We start from the raw sequence: 17,225 nt of genomic DNA, 5'->3' as shown, positions 1-17,225 counted from the left end.
ATGGTAGCAGATTCAAGGGAGAAACTTCACAAGTAGGTGTCCGAGTTGGGAGAGCCTCTAAAAGGAGGAAGTTTGGGAAAGTCTGTAAAAGGAGGAAGTTTGGGAGAGTCTGTAAAAGGAGGAAGTTTGGGAGAGTCTGTAAAAGGCGGAAGTTGAGAGTAAATGTGATTAAAAGCTAGGTTATGAGGTTTAGTACTGCAGACGCTTGGGTTTGTTGGAGGAAGTAAAATGTTTAGATACCTGGGAGTGGACATAGCATCAAATGAAAGTGGAAGTGAGTCATAGGGTGGATAAGAGGGTAAAGCTTCTGGGAGCATTGAGGAATGCGTGGATAGAGAGAGTGGGAGAATGAAAATTGGCATGTTTAAAGGTACAGTACCCCACCAATCTTATATTGGATATAAATCATGGTCTGCAGATGAGAACATGTAGAGGAGTGTGTTTGTGCTGGAAATGAAATGTTTGAGGTCAATATGTGGTTGTGAGGTAGTTTGATTGAGTAGTTGATAATAAGAGAGTTATTATTCATTTGTTATACTTGATTGCTGTTTCTCACGTCAGCGAAGTGGTGCCAAGAAATAGATGAAGAAAAGCCCATCCACTCACACACACACACACACACACCTGCATGTTCAGGCCCAGACCCCTCATAATCTTTTTTCACTCCATCCTTCCACCTCCAATTTGGTCTTCTGCTTCTCCTTGTTCCCTCAACTTCTGACACATGCTTTGAAGAATATATGTGATGAGAAATACTTAGGAAAGCAAATGGATTTGTATGTAGCATTTATGGATCTGGAGAAGGCATATGATAGAGTTGATAGAGATGCTCTGTGGAAGGTATTAAGAATATATGGTGTGGGAGGCAAGTTGTTAGAAGCAGTGAAAAGTTTTTATCGAGGATGTAAGGCATGTGTACGTGTAGGAAGAGAGGAAAGTGATTGGTTCTCAGTGAATGTAGGTTTGCGGCAGGGGTGTGTAATGTCTCCATGGTTGTTTAATGTGTTTATGGATGGGGTTGTTAGGGAGGTAAATGCAAGAGTTTTGGAAAGAGGGGGAAAGTATGAAGTCTGTTGGGAATGAGAGAGCTTGGGAAGAGAGTCAGTTGTTGTTCGCTGATGATACAGTGCTGGTGGCTGATTCATGTGAGAAACTGCAGAAGCCGGTGACTGAGTTTGGTAAAGAGTGTGAAAGAAGAAAGTTAAGAGTAAATGTGAATAAGAGCAAGGTTATTAGGTACAGTAGGGTTGAGGGTCAAGTCAATTGGGAGGTAAGTTTGAATGGAGAAAAACTGGAGGAAGTAAAGTGTTTTAGATATCTGGAAGTGAATCTGGCAGCGGATGGAACCATGGAAGCGGAAGTAGATCATAGGGTGGGGGAGGGGGCGAAAATCCTGGGAGCCTTGAAGAATGTGTGGAAGTCGAGAACATTATCTCGGAAAGCAAAAATGGGTATGTTTGAAGGAATAGTGGTTCCAACAATGTTGTATGGTTGCGAGGCGTGGGCTATGGATAGAGTTGTGCGCACGAGGATGGATGTGCTGGAAATGAGATGTTTGAGGACAATGTGTGGTGTGAGGTGGTTTGATCGAGTAAGTAACGTAAGGGTAAGAGAGATGTGTGGAAATAAAAAGAGCGTGGTTGAGAGAGCAGAAGAGGGTGTTTTGAAATGGTTTGGGCACATGGAGAGAATGAGTGAGGAAAGATTGACCAAGAGGATATATGTGTCGGAGGTGGAGGGAACAAGGAGAAGTGGGAGACCAAATTGGAGGTAGAAAGATTGAGTGAAAAAGATTTTGTGTGATCAGGGCCTGAACATGCAGGAGGGTGAAAGGAGGGCAAGGAATAGAGTGAATTGGATCGATGTGGTATACCGGGGTTGACGTGCTGTCAGTGGATTGAATCAGGGCATGTGAAGCGTCTGGGGTGAACCATGGAAAGCTGTGTAGGTATGTATATTTGTGTGTGTGGACATATGTATATACATGTGTATGGGGGTGGGTTGGGCCATTTCTTTCATCTGTTTCCTTGCACTACCTCGCAAACGCGGGAGACAGCGACAAAGAAAAAAAAAAGAAAAAAAAAATATACATATACATATGTATACACATACATACGCACATATACACACACACACACACATATACATATATATACATATGAAAAATGTAAGAAACAATTTAGAAAACTGAAACTTCTAGCTTGAAATGAAATGAAAAAATGAATGTCACATAATGGTTCAACTCTGGCTATGGAAAAGGGAAATGTATAATTTATTTACACAAATGACAATAGCAGTTCTCATCAATTTAACCACTGTATCAATAAGCTTCAATGACTTAGCTACATTTTTTCCAATTTCACTATTTTCTTGTCAAAGCACCATGTATGAAAACTATCACTCCAGTAACACAACTATAAGCATTTACTTCCCCTTTAAAAAAGTTCTGGGGAAGTCTGTCTCGATACACTGCGGGACACTCTACCACCTGGCGAGGTTTGTGTTGCAATGGTTCTTGATTCACAAGAACCATTCCAAAACATTTCAACACACCCTCCTCTACTCTCTCAACCACACTCTTTTTATTACCACACATATCTCTTACTCTTTCATTACTTACTCGATAAAACCACCTCACACCACATGCTGTCCTCAAACATTTCATTTCCAACACATCCACTCTCCTCCGCACAACCCTATCCATAGCCCATGCCTCGCAACCATACAACATTGTTGGAACCACTATTCCTTCAGACATACCCATTCTTGCTCTCCGAGATAACGTTCTCACCTTCCACACATTTTTCAACGCTCCCAGAACCTTCGCCCCCTCCCCCACCCTTTGACTCACTTCCACCTCCATGGTTCCATGTGCTGCTAAAACACTTCACTTTCTCCAGTTTTACTCTATTCAAACTTACCTCCCAATTAATTTGTCCCTCAACCCAACTGAAGCTAATAACTTTGCTCTTATTTACATTTACTCTTAACTTTCTTCTTTCATACACTTCACCAAACTCAGTCACCAGCTTTTGCAGTTTCTCACCCAAATCAGCCACCAGCGCTGTATCATCAACAAACAACAATTGACTCACTTCCCAAGCACTCTCATCCATAACAGACTGCATTCTTGCCCCTCTCTCCAAAACTCTTGCATTCACTTCCCTAATAAACCCATCCATAAACAAATTAAACCACAAAGGAGACATCAAGCACCCCTACCACCAACGGACATTCACTGAGATCCAATAACTTTCCTCCCTTCCTACTCGTACACATGCCTTACATCCTTGGTAAAAACTTTTCACTGCTTCCAGCAACTTACCTACCAGCAACTTAACTACCTTCCACAGAGCATCTCTATCAACCCTATCATAAACCTTCTCCAGATGCATAAATGATACATACAAATCCATCTGTTTTTCTAAGTATTTCTTACATACATTCTTCAAAGCAAACACCTGATCCACACATCCTCTACCACTTCTGAAACCACATTGCTCTTCCCAAATCTGATGCTCTATACATGCCTTTACCCCCTAAATCAATACCCTCCCATATAATTTCCCAGGAATACTCAACAAACTTATGCCTCTGTAATCTGAACACTCACCTCTGTCCCCTTTGCCTTTGTACAATGGCACTATGCATGCATTCCGCCAATCCTCAGGCACTTACCATGAACCATACATACACTGAATATCCTTACCAACCAACCAATCAACACAGTCACCCACTTTCTTAATATATTCCACTGCAATACCATCCAAACCTGCTGCCTTGCCAGCTTTCATCTTCCATAAGGCTTTCACTACTCTTCTCCGTTTACCAAACCATTTTCCCTGACCCTCTCACTTTGCACACCACCCTGATCAAAACACCATATATCTGCCACTCTATAATCAGACACATTCAACAAACCTTCAAAATATTCACTCCATCTCCTTTTCACTTCTTCACTACTGGTTATTTACTCCCCATTTGCCTATTATCATCATTATCATTATTTATTTTATCCCTGGGGATAGGGGAGAAAGAATACTTCCCACGTATTCCCTGCATGTTGTAGAAGGCGACTAAAAGGGGAGGGAGCGGGGGGCTGGAAATCCTCCCCTCTTGTTTTTTTTTTTAACTTTCCAAGAGAAGGAATAGAGAAGGGGGCCAGGTGAGGATATTTCCTCAGAGGCCCAGTCCTCTCTTCTTAACGCTACCTTGCTAATGCGGGAAATGGCGAATAGTTTGAAAGAAAAAGAATCATTATTTATTTATTCATCATACTTTGTCGCTGTCTCCTGCATAAGCGAGGTAGCGCATGGAAACAGAAGAAAAAAAGGCCCAACCCACCCACATACACATGTATATACATAAATGCCCACACATGCACATATACATACCTATACATTTCAACATATACATTATTTTTTTTTATTTTTTTTATTATACTTTGTCGCTGTCTCCCGCGTTTGCGAGGTAGCGCAAGGAAACAGACGAAAGAAATGGCCCAACCCCCCCCCATACACATGTATATACATACGTCCACACACGTAAATATACATACCTACACAGCTTTCCATGGTTTACCCCAGAAGCTTCACATGCCTTGATTCAATCCACTGACAGCACGTCAACCCCGGTATACCACATCGCTCCAATTCACTCTATTCCTTGCCCTCCTTTCACCCTCCTGCATGTTCAGGCCCCGATCACACAAAATCTTTTTCACTCCATCTTTCCACCTCCAATTTGGTCTCCCTCTTCTCCTCGTTCCCTCCACCTCCGACACATATATCCTCTTGGTCAATCTTTCCTCACTCATTCTCTCCATGTGCCCAAACCACTTCAAAACACCCTCTTCTGCTCTCTCAACCACGCTCTTTTTATTTCCACACATCTCTCTTACCCTTACGTTACTCACTCGATCAAACCACCTCACACCACACACTGTCCTCAAACATCTCATTTCCAGCACATCCATCCTCCTGCGCACAACTCTATCCATAGCCCACGCCTCGCAACCATACAACATTGTTGGAACCACTATTCCTTCAAACATACCCATTTTTGCTTTCCGAGATAATGTTCTCGACTTCCACACATTCTTCAAGGCCCCCAGAATTTTCGCCCCCTCCCCCACCCTATGATCCACTTCCGCTTCCATGGTTCCATCCGCTGCCAGATCCACTCCCAGATATCTAAAACACTTCACTTCCTCCAGTTTTTCTCCATTCAAACTCACCTCCCAATTGACTTGACCCTCAACCCTACTGTACCTAATAACCTTGCTCTTATTCACATTTACTCTTAACTTTCTTCTTTCACACACTTTACCAAACTCAGTCACCAGCTTCTGCAGTTTCTCACATGAATCAGCCACCAGTGCTGTATCATCAGCAAACAACAACTGACTCACTTCCCAAGCTCTCTCATCCCCAACAGACTTCATACTTGCCCCTCTTTCCAAAACTCTTGCATTCACCTCCCTAACAACCCCATCCATAAACAAATTAAACAACCATGGAGACATCACACACCCCTGCCGCAAACCTACATTCACTGAGAACCAATCACTTTCCTCTCTTCCTACACGTACACATGCCTTACACCCTCGATAAAAACTTTTCACTGCTTCTAACAACTTTCCTCCCACACCATATATTCTTAATACCTTCCACAGAGCATCTCTATCAACTCTATCATATGCCTTATCCAGATCCATAAATGCTACATACAAATCCATTTGCTTTTCTAAGTATTTCTCACATACATTCTTCAAAGCAAACACCTGATCCACACATCCTCTACCACTTCTGAAACCACACTGCTCTTCCCCAATCTGATGCTCTGTACATGCCTTCACCCTCTCAATCAATACCCTCCCATATAATTTACCAGGAATACTCAACAAACTTATACCTCTGTAATTTGAGCACTCACTCTTATCCCCTTTGCCTTTGTACAATGGCACTATGCACGCATTCCGCCAATCCTCAGGCACCTCACCATGAGTCATACATACATTAAATAACCTTACCAACCAGTCAACAATACAGTCACCCCCTTTTTTTATAAATTCCACTGAAATACCATCCAAACCTGCTGCCTTGCCGGCTTTCATCTTTCGCAAAGCTTTCACTACCTCCTCTCTGTTTACCAAATCATTTTCCCTAACCCTCTCACTTTGCACACCACCTCGACCAAAACACCCTATATCTGCCACTCTATCATCAAACACATTCAACAAACCTTCAAAATACTCACTCCATCTCCTTCTCACATCACCACTACTTGTTATCGCCTCCCCATTTGCGCCCTTCACTGAAGTTCCCATTTGCTCCCTTGTCTTACGCACTTTATTTACCTCCTTCCAGAACATCTTTTTATTCTCCCTAAAATTTAATGATACTCTCTCACCCCAACTCTCATTTGCCCTCTTTTTCACCTCCTGCACCTTTCTCTTGACCTCCTGTCTCTTTCTTTTATACATCTCCCACTCAATTGCATTTTTTCCCTGCAAAAATCGTCCAAATGCCTCTCTCTTCTCTTTCACTAATACTCTTACTTCTTCATCCCACCACTCACTACCCTTTCTAATCAACCCACCTCCCACTCTTCTCATGCCACAAGCATCTTTTGCGCAATCCATCACTGATTCCCTAAATACATCCCATTCCTCCCCCACTCCCCTTACTTCCATTGTTCTCACCTTTTTCCATTCTGTACTCAGTCTCTCCTGGTACTTCCTCACACAGGTCTCCTTCCCAAGCTCACTTACTCTCACCACCCTCTTCACCCCAACATTCACTCTTCTTGTCTGAAAACCCATACAAATCTTCACCTTAGCCTCCACAAGATAATGATCAGACATCCCTCCAGTTGCACCTCTCAGCGACAAAGTATAATATAAAAAAAAATATATATAATATATATATATATTATTCATTTTTTATTTTATTATACTTTGTCGCTGTCTCCCGTGTTTGCGAGGTAGCGCAAGGAAACAGACGAAAGAAATGGCCCAACCCACCCCCATACACATGTATATACATACGTCCACACACGCAAATATACATACCTACACAGCTTTCCATGGTTTACCCCAGACGTTTCACATGCCTTGATTCAATCCACTGACAGCACGTCAACCCCGGTATACCACATCACTCCAATTCACTCTATTCCTTGCCCTCCTTTCACCCTCCTGCATGTTCAGGCCCCGATCACTCAAAATCTTTTTCACTCCATCTTTCCACCTCCAATTTGGTCTCCCACTTCTCCTCCTTCCCTCCACCTCTGACACATATATCCTCTTGGTCAATCTTTCCTCACTCATTCTCTCCATGGGCCCAAACCATTTCAAAACACCCTCTTCTGCTCTCTCAACCACACTCTTCTTATTTCCACACATCTCTCTTACCCTTACATTACTCACTTGATCAAACCACCTCACACCACATATTGTCCTCAAACATCTCATTTCCAGCACATCCACCCTCCTGCGCACTACTCTATCTATAGCCCACGCCTCGCAACCATACAACATTGTTGGAACCACTATTCCTTCAAACATAACCATTTTTGCTTTCCGAGATAATGTTCTCGACTTCCACACATTCTTCAAGGCCCCCAGAATTTTCGCCCCCTCCCCCACCCTATGATCCACTTCCGCTTCCATGGTTCCATCCGCTGCCAGATCCACTCCCAGATATCTAAAACACTTCACTTCCTCCAGTTTTTCTCCATTCAAACTCACCTCCCAATTGACTTGACCCTCAACCCTACTGTACCTAATAACCTTGCTCTTATTCACATTTACTCTTAACTTTCTTCTTCCACACACTTTACCAAACTCAGTCACCAGCTTCTGCAGTTTCTCACATGAATCAGCCACCAGCGCTGTATCATCAGCGAACAACAACTGACTCACTTCCCAAGCTCTCTCATCCCCAACAGACTTCATACTTGCCCTTGCCCTCTTTCCAAAACTCTTGCATTTACCTCCCTAACAACCCCATCCATAAACAAATTAAACAACCATGGAGACATCACACACCCCTGCCACAAACCTACATTCACTGAGAACCAATCACTTTCCTCTCTTCCTACACGTACACATGCCTTATATCCTCGATAAAAACTTTTCACTGCTTCTAACAACTTTCCTCCCACACCATATATTCTTAATACCTCCCACAGAGCATCTCTATCAACTCTATCATATGCCTTCTCCAGATCCATAAATGCTACATACAAATCCATTTGCTTTTCTAAGTATTTCTCATATACATTCTTCAAAGCAAACACCTGATCCACACATCCTCTACCACTTCTGAAACCACACTGCTCTTCCCCAGTCTGATGCTCTGTACATGCCTTCACCCTCTCAATCAATACCCTCCCATATAATTTACCAGGAAATTATATGGGAGTATATTAATTGAGAGGGTCAAGGCATGAACAGAGCATCAGATTGGGGAAGTGCAGTGTGGTTTCAGAAGTGGTAGAGGATGTGTGGATCAGGTGTTTGCTTTGAAGAATGTATGTGAGAAATACATAGAAAAACAGATGGATTTGTATGTAGCATTCATGGATCTGGAGAAAGCACATGATAGATATGCTCCATGGAAGTAATTAAGAGTATATGGTGTGGGAGGTAAGTTGCTAGAAGCACTGAGAAGTTTTTATCGAGGATGTAAGATATGTGTATGAGTAGGAAGAGAGGAAAGTGATTGGTTCCCAATGAATGTCGGTTTGCAGCACGGGTGCGTAATGACTCCACGGTTGTTTAATCTGTTTATGGATGGGGTTGTTAGGGAGATGAATGCAAGAGTTTTGGAGAGAGGGGCAAGTATGCAGTCTGTTGTCAATGAGAAGGCTTGGGAAGTGAGTCATTGTTGTTTGCTGTTAATACAGTGCTGGTGGCTGATTTGGGTGAGAAACTACAGAAGTTTGTGACTGAGTTTGGTAAAGTGTGTGAAAGAAGAAAGCTGAGAGTAAATGTGAATAAGGGCAAGGTTATTAGATTCAGTAGGGTTAAGGGACAAGTCGATTGGGAGGTAAGTTTAAACGGAGAAAAACTGGAGGAAGTGAAGTGTTTTAGATATCTGGAAGTGGATTTAGCAGTGGATGGAACCATGGAGGCAGAAGTGAGTCACTGGGTGAGGGAGGGGGCTAAGGTTCCATATATATCCTCGAAGGCTCAGACTGGGGTGTCTAAATGTGTGTGGATGTAACCAAGATGTGAAAAAAGGAGAGATAGGTAGTATGTTTGAGGAAAGGAACCTGGATGTTTTGGCTCTGAGTGAAACGAAGCTCAAGGGTAAAGGGGAAGAGTGGTTTGGGAATGTCTTGGGAGTAAAGTCAGGGGTTAGTGAGAGGACAAGAGCAAGGGAAGGAGTAGCAGTACTCCTGAAACAGGAGTTGTGGGAGTATGTGATAGAATGTAAGAAAGTAAATTCTCGATTAATATGGGTAAAACTGAAAGTTGATGGAGAGAGATGGGTGATTATTGGTGCATATGCACCTGGGCATGAGAAGAAAAATCATGAGAGGCAAGTGTTTTGGGAGCAGCTGAATGAGTGTGTTAGTGGTTTTGATGCATGAGACAGGGTTATAGTGATGGGTGATTTGAATGCAAAGGTAAGTAATGTGGCAGTTGAGGGAATAATTGGTATACATGGGGTGTTCAGTGTTGTAAATGGAAATGGTGAAGAGCTTGTAGATTTATGTGCTGAAAAAGGACTGGTGATTTGGAATACCTGGTTTAAAAAGCGAGATATACATAAGTATACATATGTAAGTAGGAGAGATGGCCAGAGAGCATTATTGGATTGTGTGTTAATTGACAGGCGCGCGAAAGAGAGACTTTTGGATGTTAATGTGCTGAGAGGTGCAACTGGAGGGATGTCCGATCATTATCTTGTGGAGGCTAAGGTGAAGATTTGTATGGGTTTTCAGAAAAGAAGAGTGAATGTTGGGGTGAAGAGGGTGGTGAGAGTAAGTGAGCTTGGGAAGGAGACTTGTGTGAGGAAGTACCAGGAGAGACTGAGTACAGAATGGAAAAAGGTGAGAACAATGGAAGTAAGGGGAGTGGGGGAGGAATGGGATGTATTTAGGGAATCAGTGATGGATTGTGCAAAAGATGCTTATGGCATGAGAAGAGTGGGAGGTGGGTTGATTAGAAAGGGTAGTGAGTGGTGGGATGAAGAAGTAAGATTATTAGTGAAAGAGAAGAGAGAGGCATTTGGACGATTTTTGCAGGGAAAAAATGCAATTGAGTGGGAGATGTATAAAAGAAAGAGACAGGAGGTCAAGAGAAAGGTGCAAGAGGTGAAAAAGAGGGCAAATGAGAGTTGGGGTGAGAGAGTATCATTAAATTTTAGGGAGAATAAAAAGATGTTCTGGAAGGAGGTAAATAAAGTGCTAAAGACAAGGGAGCAAATGGGAACTTCAGTGAAGGGCGCAAAAGGGGAGGTGATAACAAGTAGTGGTGATGTGAGAAGGAGATGGAGTGAGTATTTTGAAGGTTTGTTGAATGTGTTTGATGATAGAATGGCAGATATAGGGTGTTTTGGTCGAGGTGGTGTGCAAAGTGAGAGGGTTAGGGAAAATGCTTTGGTAAACAGAGAAGAGGTAGTAAAAGCTTTGCGGAAGATGAAAGCCGGCAAGGCAGTAGGTTTGGATGGTATTGCAGTGGAATTTATTAAAAAAGGGGGTGACTGTATTATTGATTGGTTGGTAAGGTTATTTAATGTATGTATGACTCATGGTGAGGTGCCTGAGGATTGGCGGAATGCGTGCATAGTGCCATTGTACAAAGGCAAAGGGGATAAGAGTGAGTGCTCAAATTACAGAGGTATAAGTTTGTTGAGTATTCCTGGTAGATTATATGGGAGGGTATTGATTGAGAGGGTGAAGGCATGTGCAGAGCATCAGACTGGGGAAGAGCAGTGTGGTTTCAGAAGTGGTAGAGGATGTGTGGATCAGGTGTTTGCTTTGAAGAATGTATGTGAGAAATACTTAGAAAAGTAAATGGATTTGTATGTAGCATTTATGGATCTGGAGAAGGCATATGATAGAGTTGATAGAGATGCTCTGTGGAAGGTATTAAGAATATATGGTGTGGGAGGCAAGTTGTTAGAAGCAGTGAAAAGTTTTTATCGAGGGTGTAAGGCATGTGTACGTGTAGGAAGAGAGGAAAGTGATTGGTTCTCAGTGAATGTAGGTTTGCGGCAGGGGTGTGTGATGTCTCCATGGTTGTTTAATTTGTTTATGGATGGGGTTGTTAGGGAGGTGAATGCAAGAGTTTTGGAAAGAGGGGCAAGTATGCAGTCGGTTGGGGATGAGAGAGCTTGGGAAGTGAGACAGTTGTTGTTCGCTGATGATACAGCGCTGGTGGCTGATTCATGTGAGAAAATGCAGAAGCTGGTGACTGAGTTTGGTAAAGTGTGTGAAAGAAGAAAGTTAAGAGTAAATGTGAATAAGAGCAAGGTTATTAAGTACAGTAGGGTTGAGGGTCAAGTCAATTGGGAGGTAAGTTTGAATGGAGAAAAACTGGAGGAAGTAAAGTGTTTTAGATATCTGGGAGTGGATCTGGCAGCGGATGGAACCATGGAAGCGGAAGTGGATCATAGGGTGGGGGAGGGGGCGAAAATTCTGGGGGCCTTGAAGAATGTGTGGAAGTCGAGAACATTATCTCGGAAAGCAAAAATGGGTATGTTTGAAGGAATAGTGGTTCCAACAATGTTGTATGGTTGCGAGGCGTGGGCTATAGATAGAGTTGTGCGCAGGAGGATGGATGTGCTGGAAATGAGATGTTTGAGGACAATGTGTGGTGTGAGGTGGTTTGATCGAGTAAGTAACGTAAGGGTAAGAGAGATGTGTGGAAATAAAAAGAGCGTGGTTGAGAGAGCAGAAGAGGGTGTTTTGAAATGGTTTGGGCACATGGAGAGAATGAGTGAGGAAAGATTGACCAAGAGGATATATGTGTCGGAGGTGGAGGGAACGAGGAGAAGTGGGAGACCAAATTGGAGGTGGAAAGATGGAGTGAAAAAGATTTTGTGATCGGGGCCTGAACAAGCAGGAGGGTGAAAGGAGGGCAAGGAATAGAGTGAATTGGATTGATGTGGTATACCAGGGTTGACATGCTGTCAATGGATTGAATCAGGGCATGTGAAGCGTCTGGGGTAAACAATGGAAAGCTGTGTAGGTATGTATATTTGCGTGTGTGGACGTATGTATATACATGTGTATGGGGGTGGGTTGGGCCATTTCTTTTGTCTGTTTCCTTGTGCTACCTCGCAAACGCGGGAGACAGCGACAAAGAAAAAAAAAAAATATATATTCAATGTTATACTGACTCTAGACAGCTTTTCCACTTAGTACTCCATTTACCAGGAAAGTGTCCTGGTTGCTAATCAGGGTATTACTGTACTTTGCTCTTGCAGAAACAACTCATTCTAAGAAACATTCAAATGATGGTACCCTTACCAAAGATGGTGGTTGAGGAATTCCTGAATATCACACCTCTTGACACAGTTACAAATCTTGTTTTTCTAATGTGCTGGAATATTTTCTTTTCATATATGGAGCTAGTGGTGGATTGTAGAACTGAAGCGTCTAAAATAGTATGTGAAGTCATAGCCAGTACAGAAATCCAAACACAACTTTCTTCCACATTACTAAAATCACTTTCCATTAATATAGGGGATTGACAGCCACTGCATTCATCATCAAATAGGTTTCCATGACCAACAGTCATACTCATCTAGAATTTCTTACCTTTTCAAGTAATGCCTCCTACCTCTATCATCCATTTTCATAAACTAAGACTTTCTGTTGACATACCAAGGCTGCGTACAGTGCAAATTGTTCCCAAGCAATGGCAGAGAGAAGAGAGAGAGAGAGAGAGAGAGAGAGAGAGAGAGAGAGAGAGAGAGAGAGAGAGAGAGAGAGAGAGAGAGAGAGAGGAGAGGAGAGGAGAGGAGAGGAGAGAGAGAGAGAGAGAGAGGAGAGGAGAGGAGAGGAGAGGAGAGGAGAGGAGAGGAGAGGAGAGGAGAGGAGAGGAGAGGAGAAAAGAGGAGAGGAGAGGAGAGGAGAGAGGAGAGGAGAGGAGAGGAGAGGAGAGGAGAGGAGAGAGAGAGTAAATGGCATTTGCCATTTACTAGACCGTTCAGCGATCTTACCTAGATCCTCGTGTAATCTTAGCCTATCTTCTTCAAATACTATGGCATTACTGATCTTTGTGTCATCTGCAAATCTGGAAACAGGCTACAAACGAGTGGTTGAGGTCACATAAAGTAATATTACGTCACACAAGGGAGGTTAGATCAAATCCCCTCACCACTCTACCAGACAGTGATGTAAGGGATGCAGATCATTGGGGCTTGTTACACCTACGTCTAAAAATATTTGGTCACCAAATCATACCACCAATCTCCTAGAGAAATCACTTGAAGAAATTAAATGGACTTTACAAGAATGTAAGATCCATCCAAAACAAAATAGCTGAATGGCATTGTTTGGTAAACAATTTTTCCATCCAAAACAAAATAGCTGAATGGCATTGTATGGTAAACAATGGTTTAACAGAAATATTACAGAACGTGTAAAAGTGATATGATCAGCATGTACAATCTACCAGAATACAAATAATTTTTGTAAGGGACAGAGACAGTCAAGGAGGCAGAACTGCACTTTATGTAAAATCTTCCCTAAACCCCGATAAAACTCATCTACTGTTGCTGAACACTTGTGTTCAGATTAGCAAAGAATCTACCAAACTTTATATAAATGACATCTATAGACACCCTAGTCAGCTAGCACGTATTGACTGTCATGTATGAGCAATACAGGATAAGGACTCAATCATTCTAGGGGACTTTACTCTTCATGAAATCAACTGATAAACCATCTCAGGTGTAGAAAGTGAATCTGCTAGACTTATCAACTTTGCCTAAGACAATTTTCTCTACCAAACTGTCCCCAAGCCAACAAGGGAAGCTCAACTTAGTTCTCCTAGAGAAATCACTAGAAGAAATTAAATAGACTTTACATGAATGTAAGATCCACCCAAAACAAAATAGCTGAATGGCATTGTTTGGTAAACAATGGTTTAACAGAAATATTACTGAACGTGAAAAAGTGATATGATCAGCGTGTACAATCTACCACAATACAAATCATTTTTGTAAGGGACAGAGACAGTCAAGGAGGCAGAACTGCACTTTATGTAAAATCTTCCCTAAACCCCAACAAAATTCATCTACTGTTGCTGAACAATTGTGTTCAGATTAGCACAGAATCTACCACACTTTATATAAATGACATCTATAGACACCCTAGTCAGCTAGCACGTATTGACTGTCATGTATGAGCAATACAGGATAAGGACTCAATCATTCTAGGGGACTTTACTCTTCATGAAATCAACTGACAAACCATCTCAGGTGTAGAGAGTGAATCTGCTAGACTTATCAACTTTGCCTAAGACAATTTTCTCTACCAAACTGTCCCCAAGCCAAAAAGGGACACTCAACTTAGTTCTTGCATCCCAGGAGTTCTTAGTAACTACTACCCATGTTGGAGAACATCTAAGCACCTGTGACCATAACATGGTTAGATTTGACCTAAGTATCAAAGCCAACTCCCCTAAAACCAGTACTATTACCCCTAACTTTAAAAGGGTTAATTTCTTTGGGCTGCACAATGCATTACAGACCTTCATCCCTGTTGGTTCATGCTCAGAGGAATTAAGGGACAGTTTTATATGTAAGTTAATGTATCATCAAGTCACATTCATTCTGATGAGCGACAGAAGCAATAAAACCAACAACAAGAGCTATCATGTGCAGAAATCAGATAACCCAAATATTTTCATTATAACACAATCAGAGAGGTGTGTGTGTGTGTGTGTGTGTGTGTGTGTGTGTGTGTGCAAACTGCTGACATTAATGTGTGTGCTTGACTGCCATACAAATGCAATGAAAAAAGTGAAAGGGTCAAACTGGGGAAATCTTAAAAAAGAGTCAATCCCTCTGACTCACTGAAATTTGAAGCTGTTCTACAATGATGACTCCAGACTAAAAAGCAGAAAAATATAAAATGTGTCTTTTACACTACATTGATTGCATCTTTGATAAAAAAGGAATTCTAAAGGACTCTTAAATAAGTCCTGCAAATCCTTCCTCAGAGATATCCACAGTTGCTTACCTCCCTCTAACCCTTCTTTGCCTCATTTCCTTGATTCTAAATAAGGATGCAATCTGAACAGATCTGGAATTCCTAGACATATAATGTATGGAGGAGCATCAACAGGATATAAGGAATATGAGGAAAGATGAGGATAGCAAAACATTTTGGCTGTTCCACTCTTCTAAAAGATACCACAGCTTCCATCCTGCATTCCTTCCTTAAAGCAGGTTTGCAATGAGTGTAAACTTCTTGGCAAGAGATGGCAAATCAAAAATCATTTTCAATCAAACTTACATAACCAGAGACTAACCAGGAATGGAACTGTTCCTGTAAAAAAAAAAAAAAAACTTGCTGATAATCACAGATAATCTTCTGACTCTGACATACAAGTACTGTATTATTTTGGCAACTGTTGTCATGAGCTTTCTGCATGTGTCTCCACCCCTAAAGCTTGCATCCAAAGCAAACATCTATCTGGCTGCTGCTTCCCACAGTGTGTGTGTGGAGACTGGCCTCTTATGGAATGATTATTGATACCTCCTTCTTCCTTTGGACGACTATGCTGTGAAATTCTCTTCTTCCTTTCATCCTTCCCTCTTCATAAATCCTTCCTGCATTTAAGGGTGAGGTGTAGCTACATATAACTGCAGAATTATGATTCATACCTACTTTCTTTTTCTCTTTATTTCTTTCACCTAAGGAAGCTTTTGCCTGGAGAACAATTTCCCTAAGCCATTTTGATTGCTATATAAAATGTGTGATTTGTGTTTATAAAGAAAAAACCAGTTTAAAGTGTTTGAGGATGTATAGTTGGAATAAATAAGAGAAAAAAGTTCTCATGCTGCACAGTTAGTTTTCTTACCTTTTGTTAAAAGTATGTGGCTTTCAAACAAGTAAAAGTATATTACTTCCTTGTCTAAAGAAGCATATAGGTTCAAAAATCAATATAAAGCCCTTACTTATAATAAAAAAGTGAAAATTTTGTAACATTAAAACTACACTCTAACTTACGGTAAAGTGAGCTAAGACCTCTTCTTTGTCTTCTCTCTCAAATCCTGAGGCATTGATCTTCGTAGTACGTCTGTCAACTGATGAAAAAGAATGAGAAAATCCCCGAGTACCTCTTCCCCGTCCTCTGGGCCCACCACGTCCTAAGCCACCAACCCCACGTCCACGGCCAAAGTGTCCACCCCTAGAGAAGTTATTGGTTTTATTTGTTGATTCAATGTTAAAAAAAATATATGCAGGAATACATGAGAACAAGTGCATCAATAAATAATGGGATGACTGCAAGGTTTGACTAAATGTAGATGAATGTAGATCATGGAAGATGACTGGCTGGTCAGGAAGATATACATATTGCTGTACACCAGAAGGTATAAGAACAAGAGGTAGACATTGGAAGAGTTGGATAGCTGGAGTAACAGATCTGAACGGAGTTAGGGATATTTCAGATGTAAATGTTGGTGAAATGACTGAGGATCTGATCCAAAGGAAACATTTTCTTATGTTGAAGTGGTATGACTGGGGACTTTGGTGTCAAAAGATGATGCAACTAAGAGTATAAGGAGAAAAATTATGAAATAGTTCTTTCATATGTATGAAAGTTTATCTTTCGCTTTAACATTGGGTGCAGGTTGGGATTCATATGTAGTGTTGTGCAGACTGTATGCAAACAATGCACCCCATTAAACTGGAAATGGATTATCAATAATATCCCCAGGGGATAGGGGAGAAAGAATACTTCCCATGCATTCCCTGCTTGTCGTAAAAGGCGACTAAAGGAGGTGGGAGCAGGGGGGCTGCAAACCCCCCTCTTTTTATATCTAAATTTCTAAAAGGGGAACAGAAGGAGTCATGCAGGGAGTGCTCATCATCCTTGAAGGCTCAGACTTGAGTGTCTAAATGTGTGTGGATGTAACCAAGATGAGAAAAAAGAGGGTAGTATATTTGAGGAAAGGAGCCTGGATGTTTTGGCTTGAGTGAAAGAAGCTCAAGGGTAAAGGGGATGAGTAGTTTAAGACTGTCTTGTGAGT

The 17,225-nt window shown here is 41.7% G+C and overlaps 1 protein-coding gene across 2 annotated transcripts in view; it reads right to left on the bottom strand.

Annotated features, from left to right (window-relative positions):
- The window catches only part of swm (Zinc finger protein swm), a 240,896-nt gene that overhangs the window by 28,773 nt on the left and 194,898 nt on the right, over positions 1 to 17,225 (bottom strand). For both annotated transcript variants that reach the window (XM_071664921.1, XM_071664922.1), the window contains exon 15: positions 16,201 to 16,381. In XM_071664921.1, coding sequence (XP_071521022.1) covers positions 16,201 to 16,381 — 181 coding nt within the window. The remainder of the gene's footprint in view (positions 1 to 16,200; positions 16,382 to 17,225) is intronic.

The sequence above is a fragment of the Panulirus ornatus genome, chromosome 9 (genome assembly GCF_036320965.1).
Source record: "Panulirus ornatus isolate Po-2019 chromosome 9, ASM3632096v1, whole genome shotgun sequence".
NCBI classification, from domain to species: Eukaryota; Metazoa; Arthropoda; class Malacostraca; order Decapoda; family Palinuridae; genus Panulirus; species Panulirus ornatus.
The sequence above is the reverse complement of the archived record's forward strand: the minus strand, read 5'-3'. Positions and strand labels throughout refer to the sequence as shown.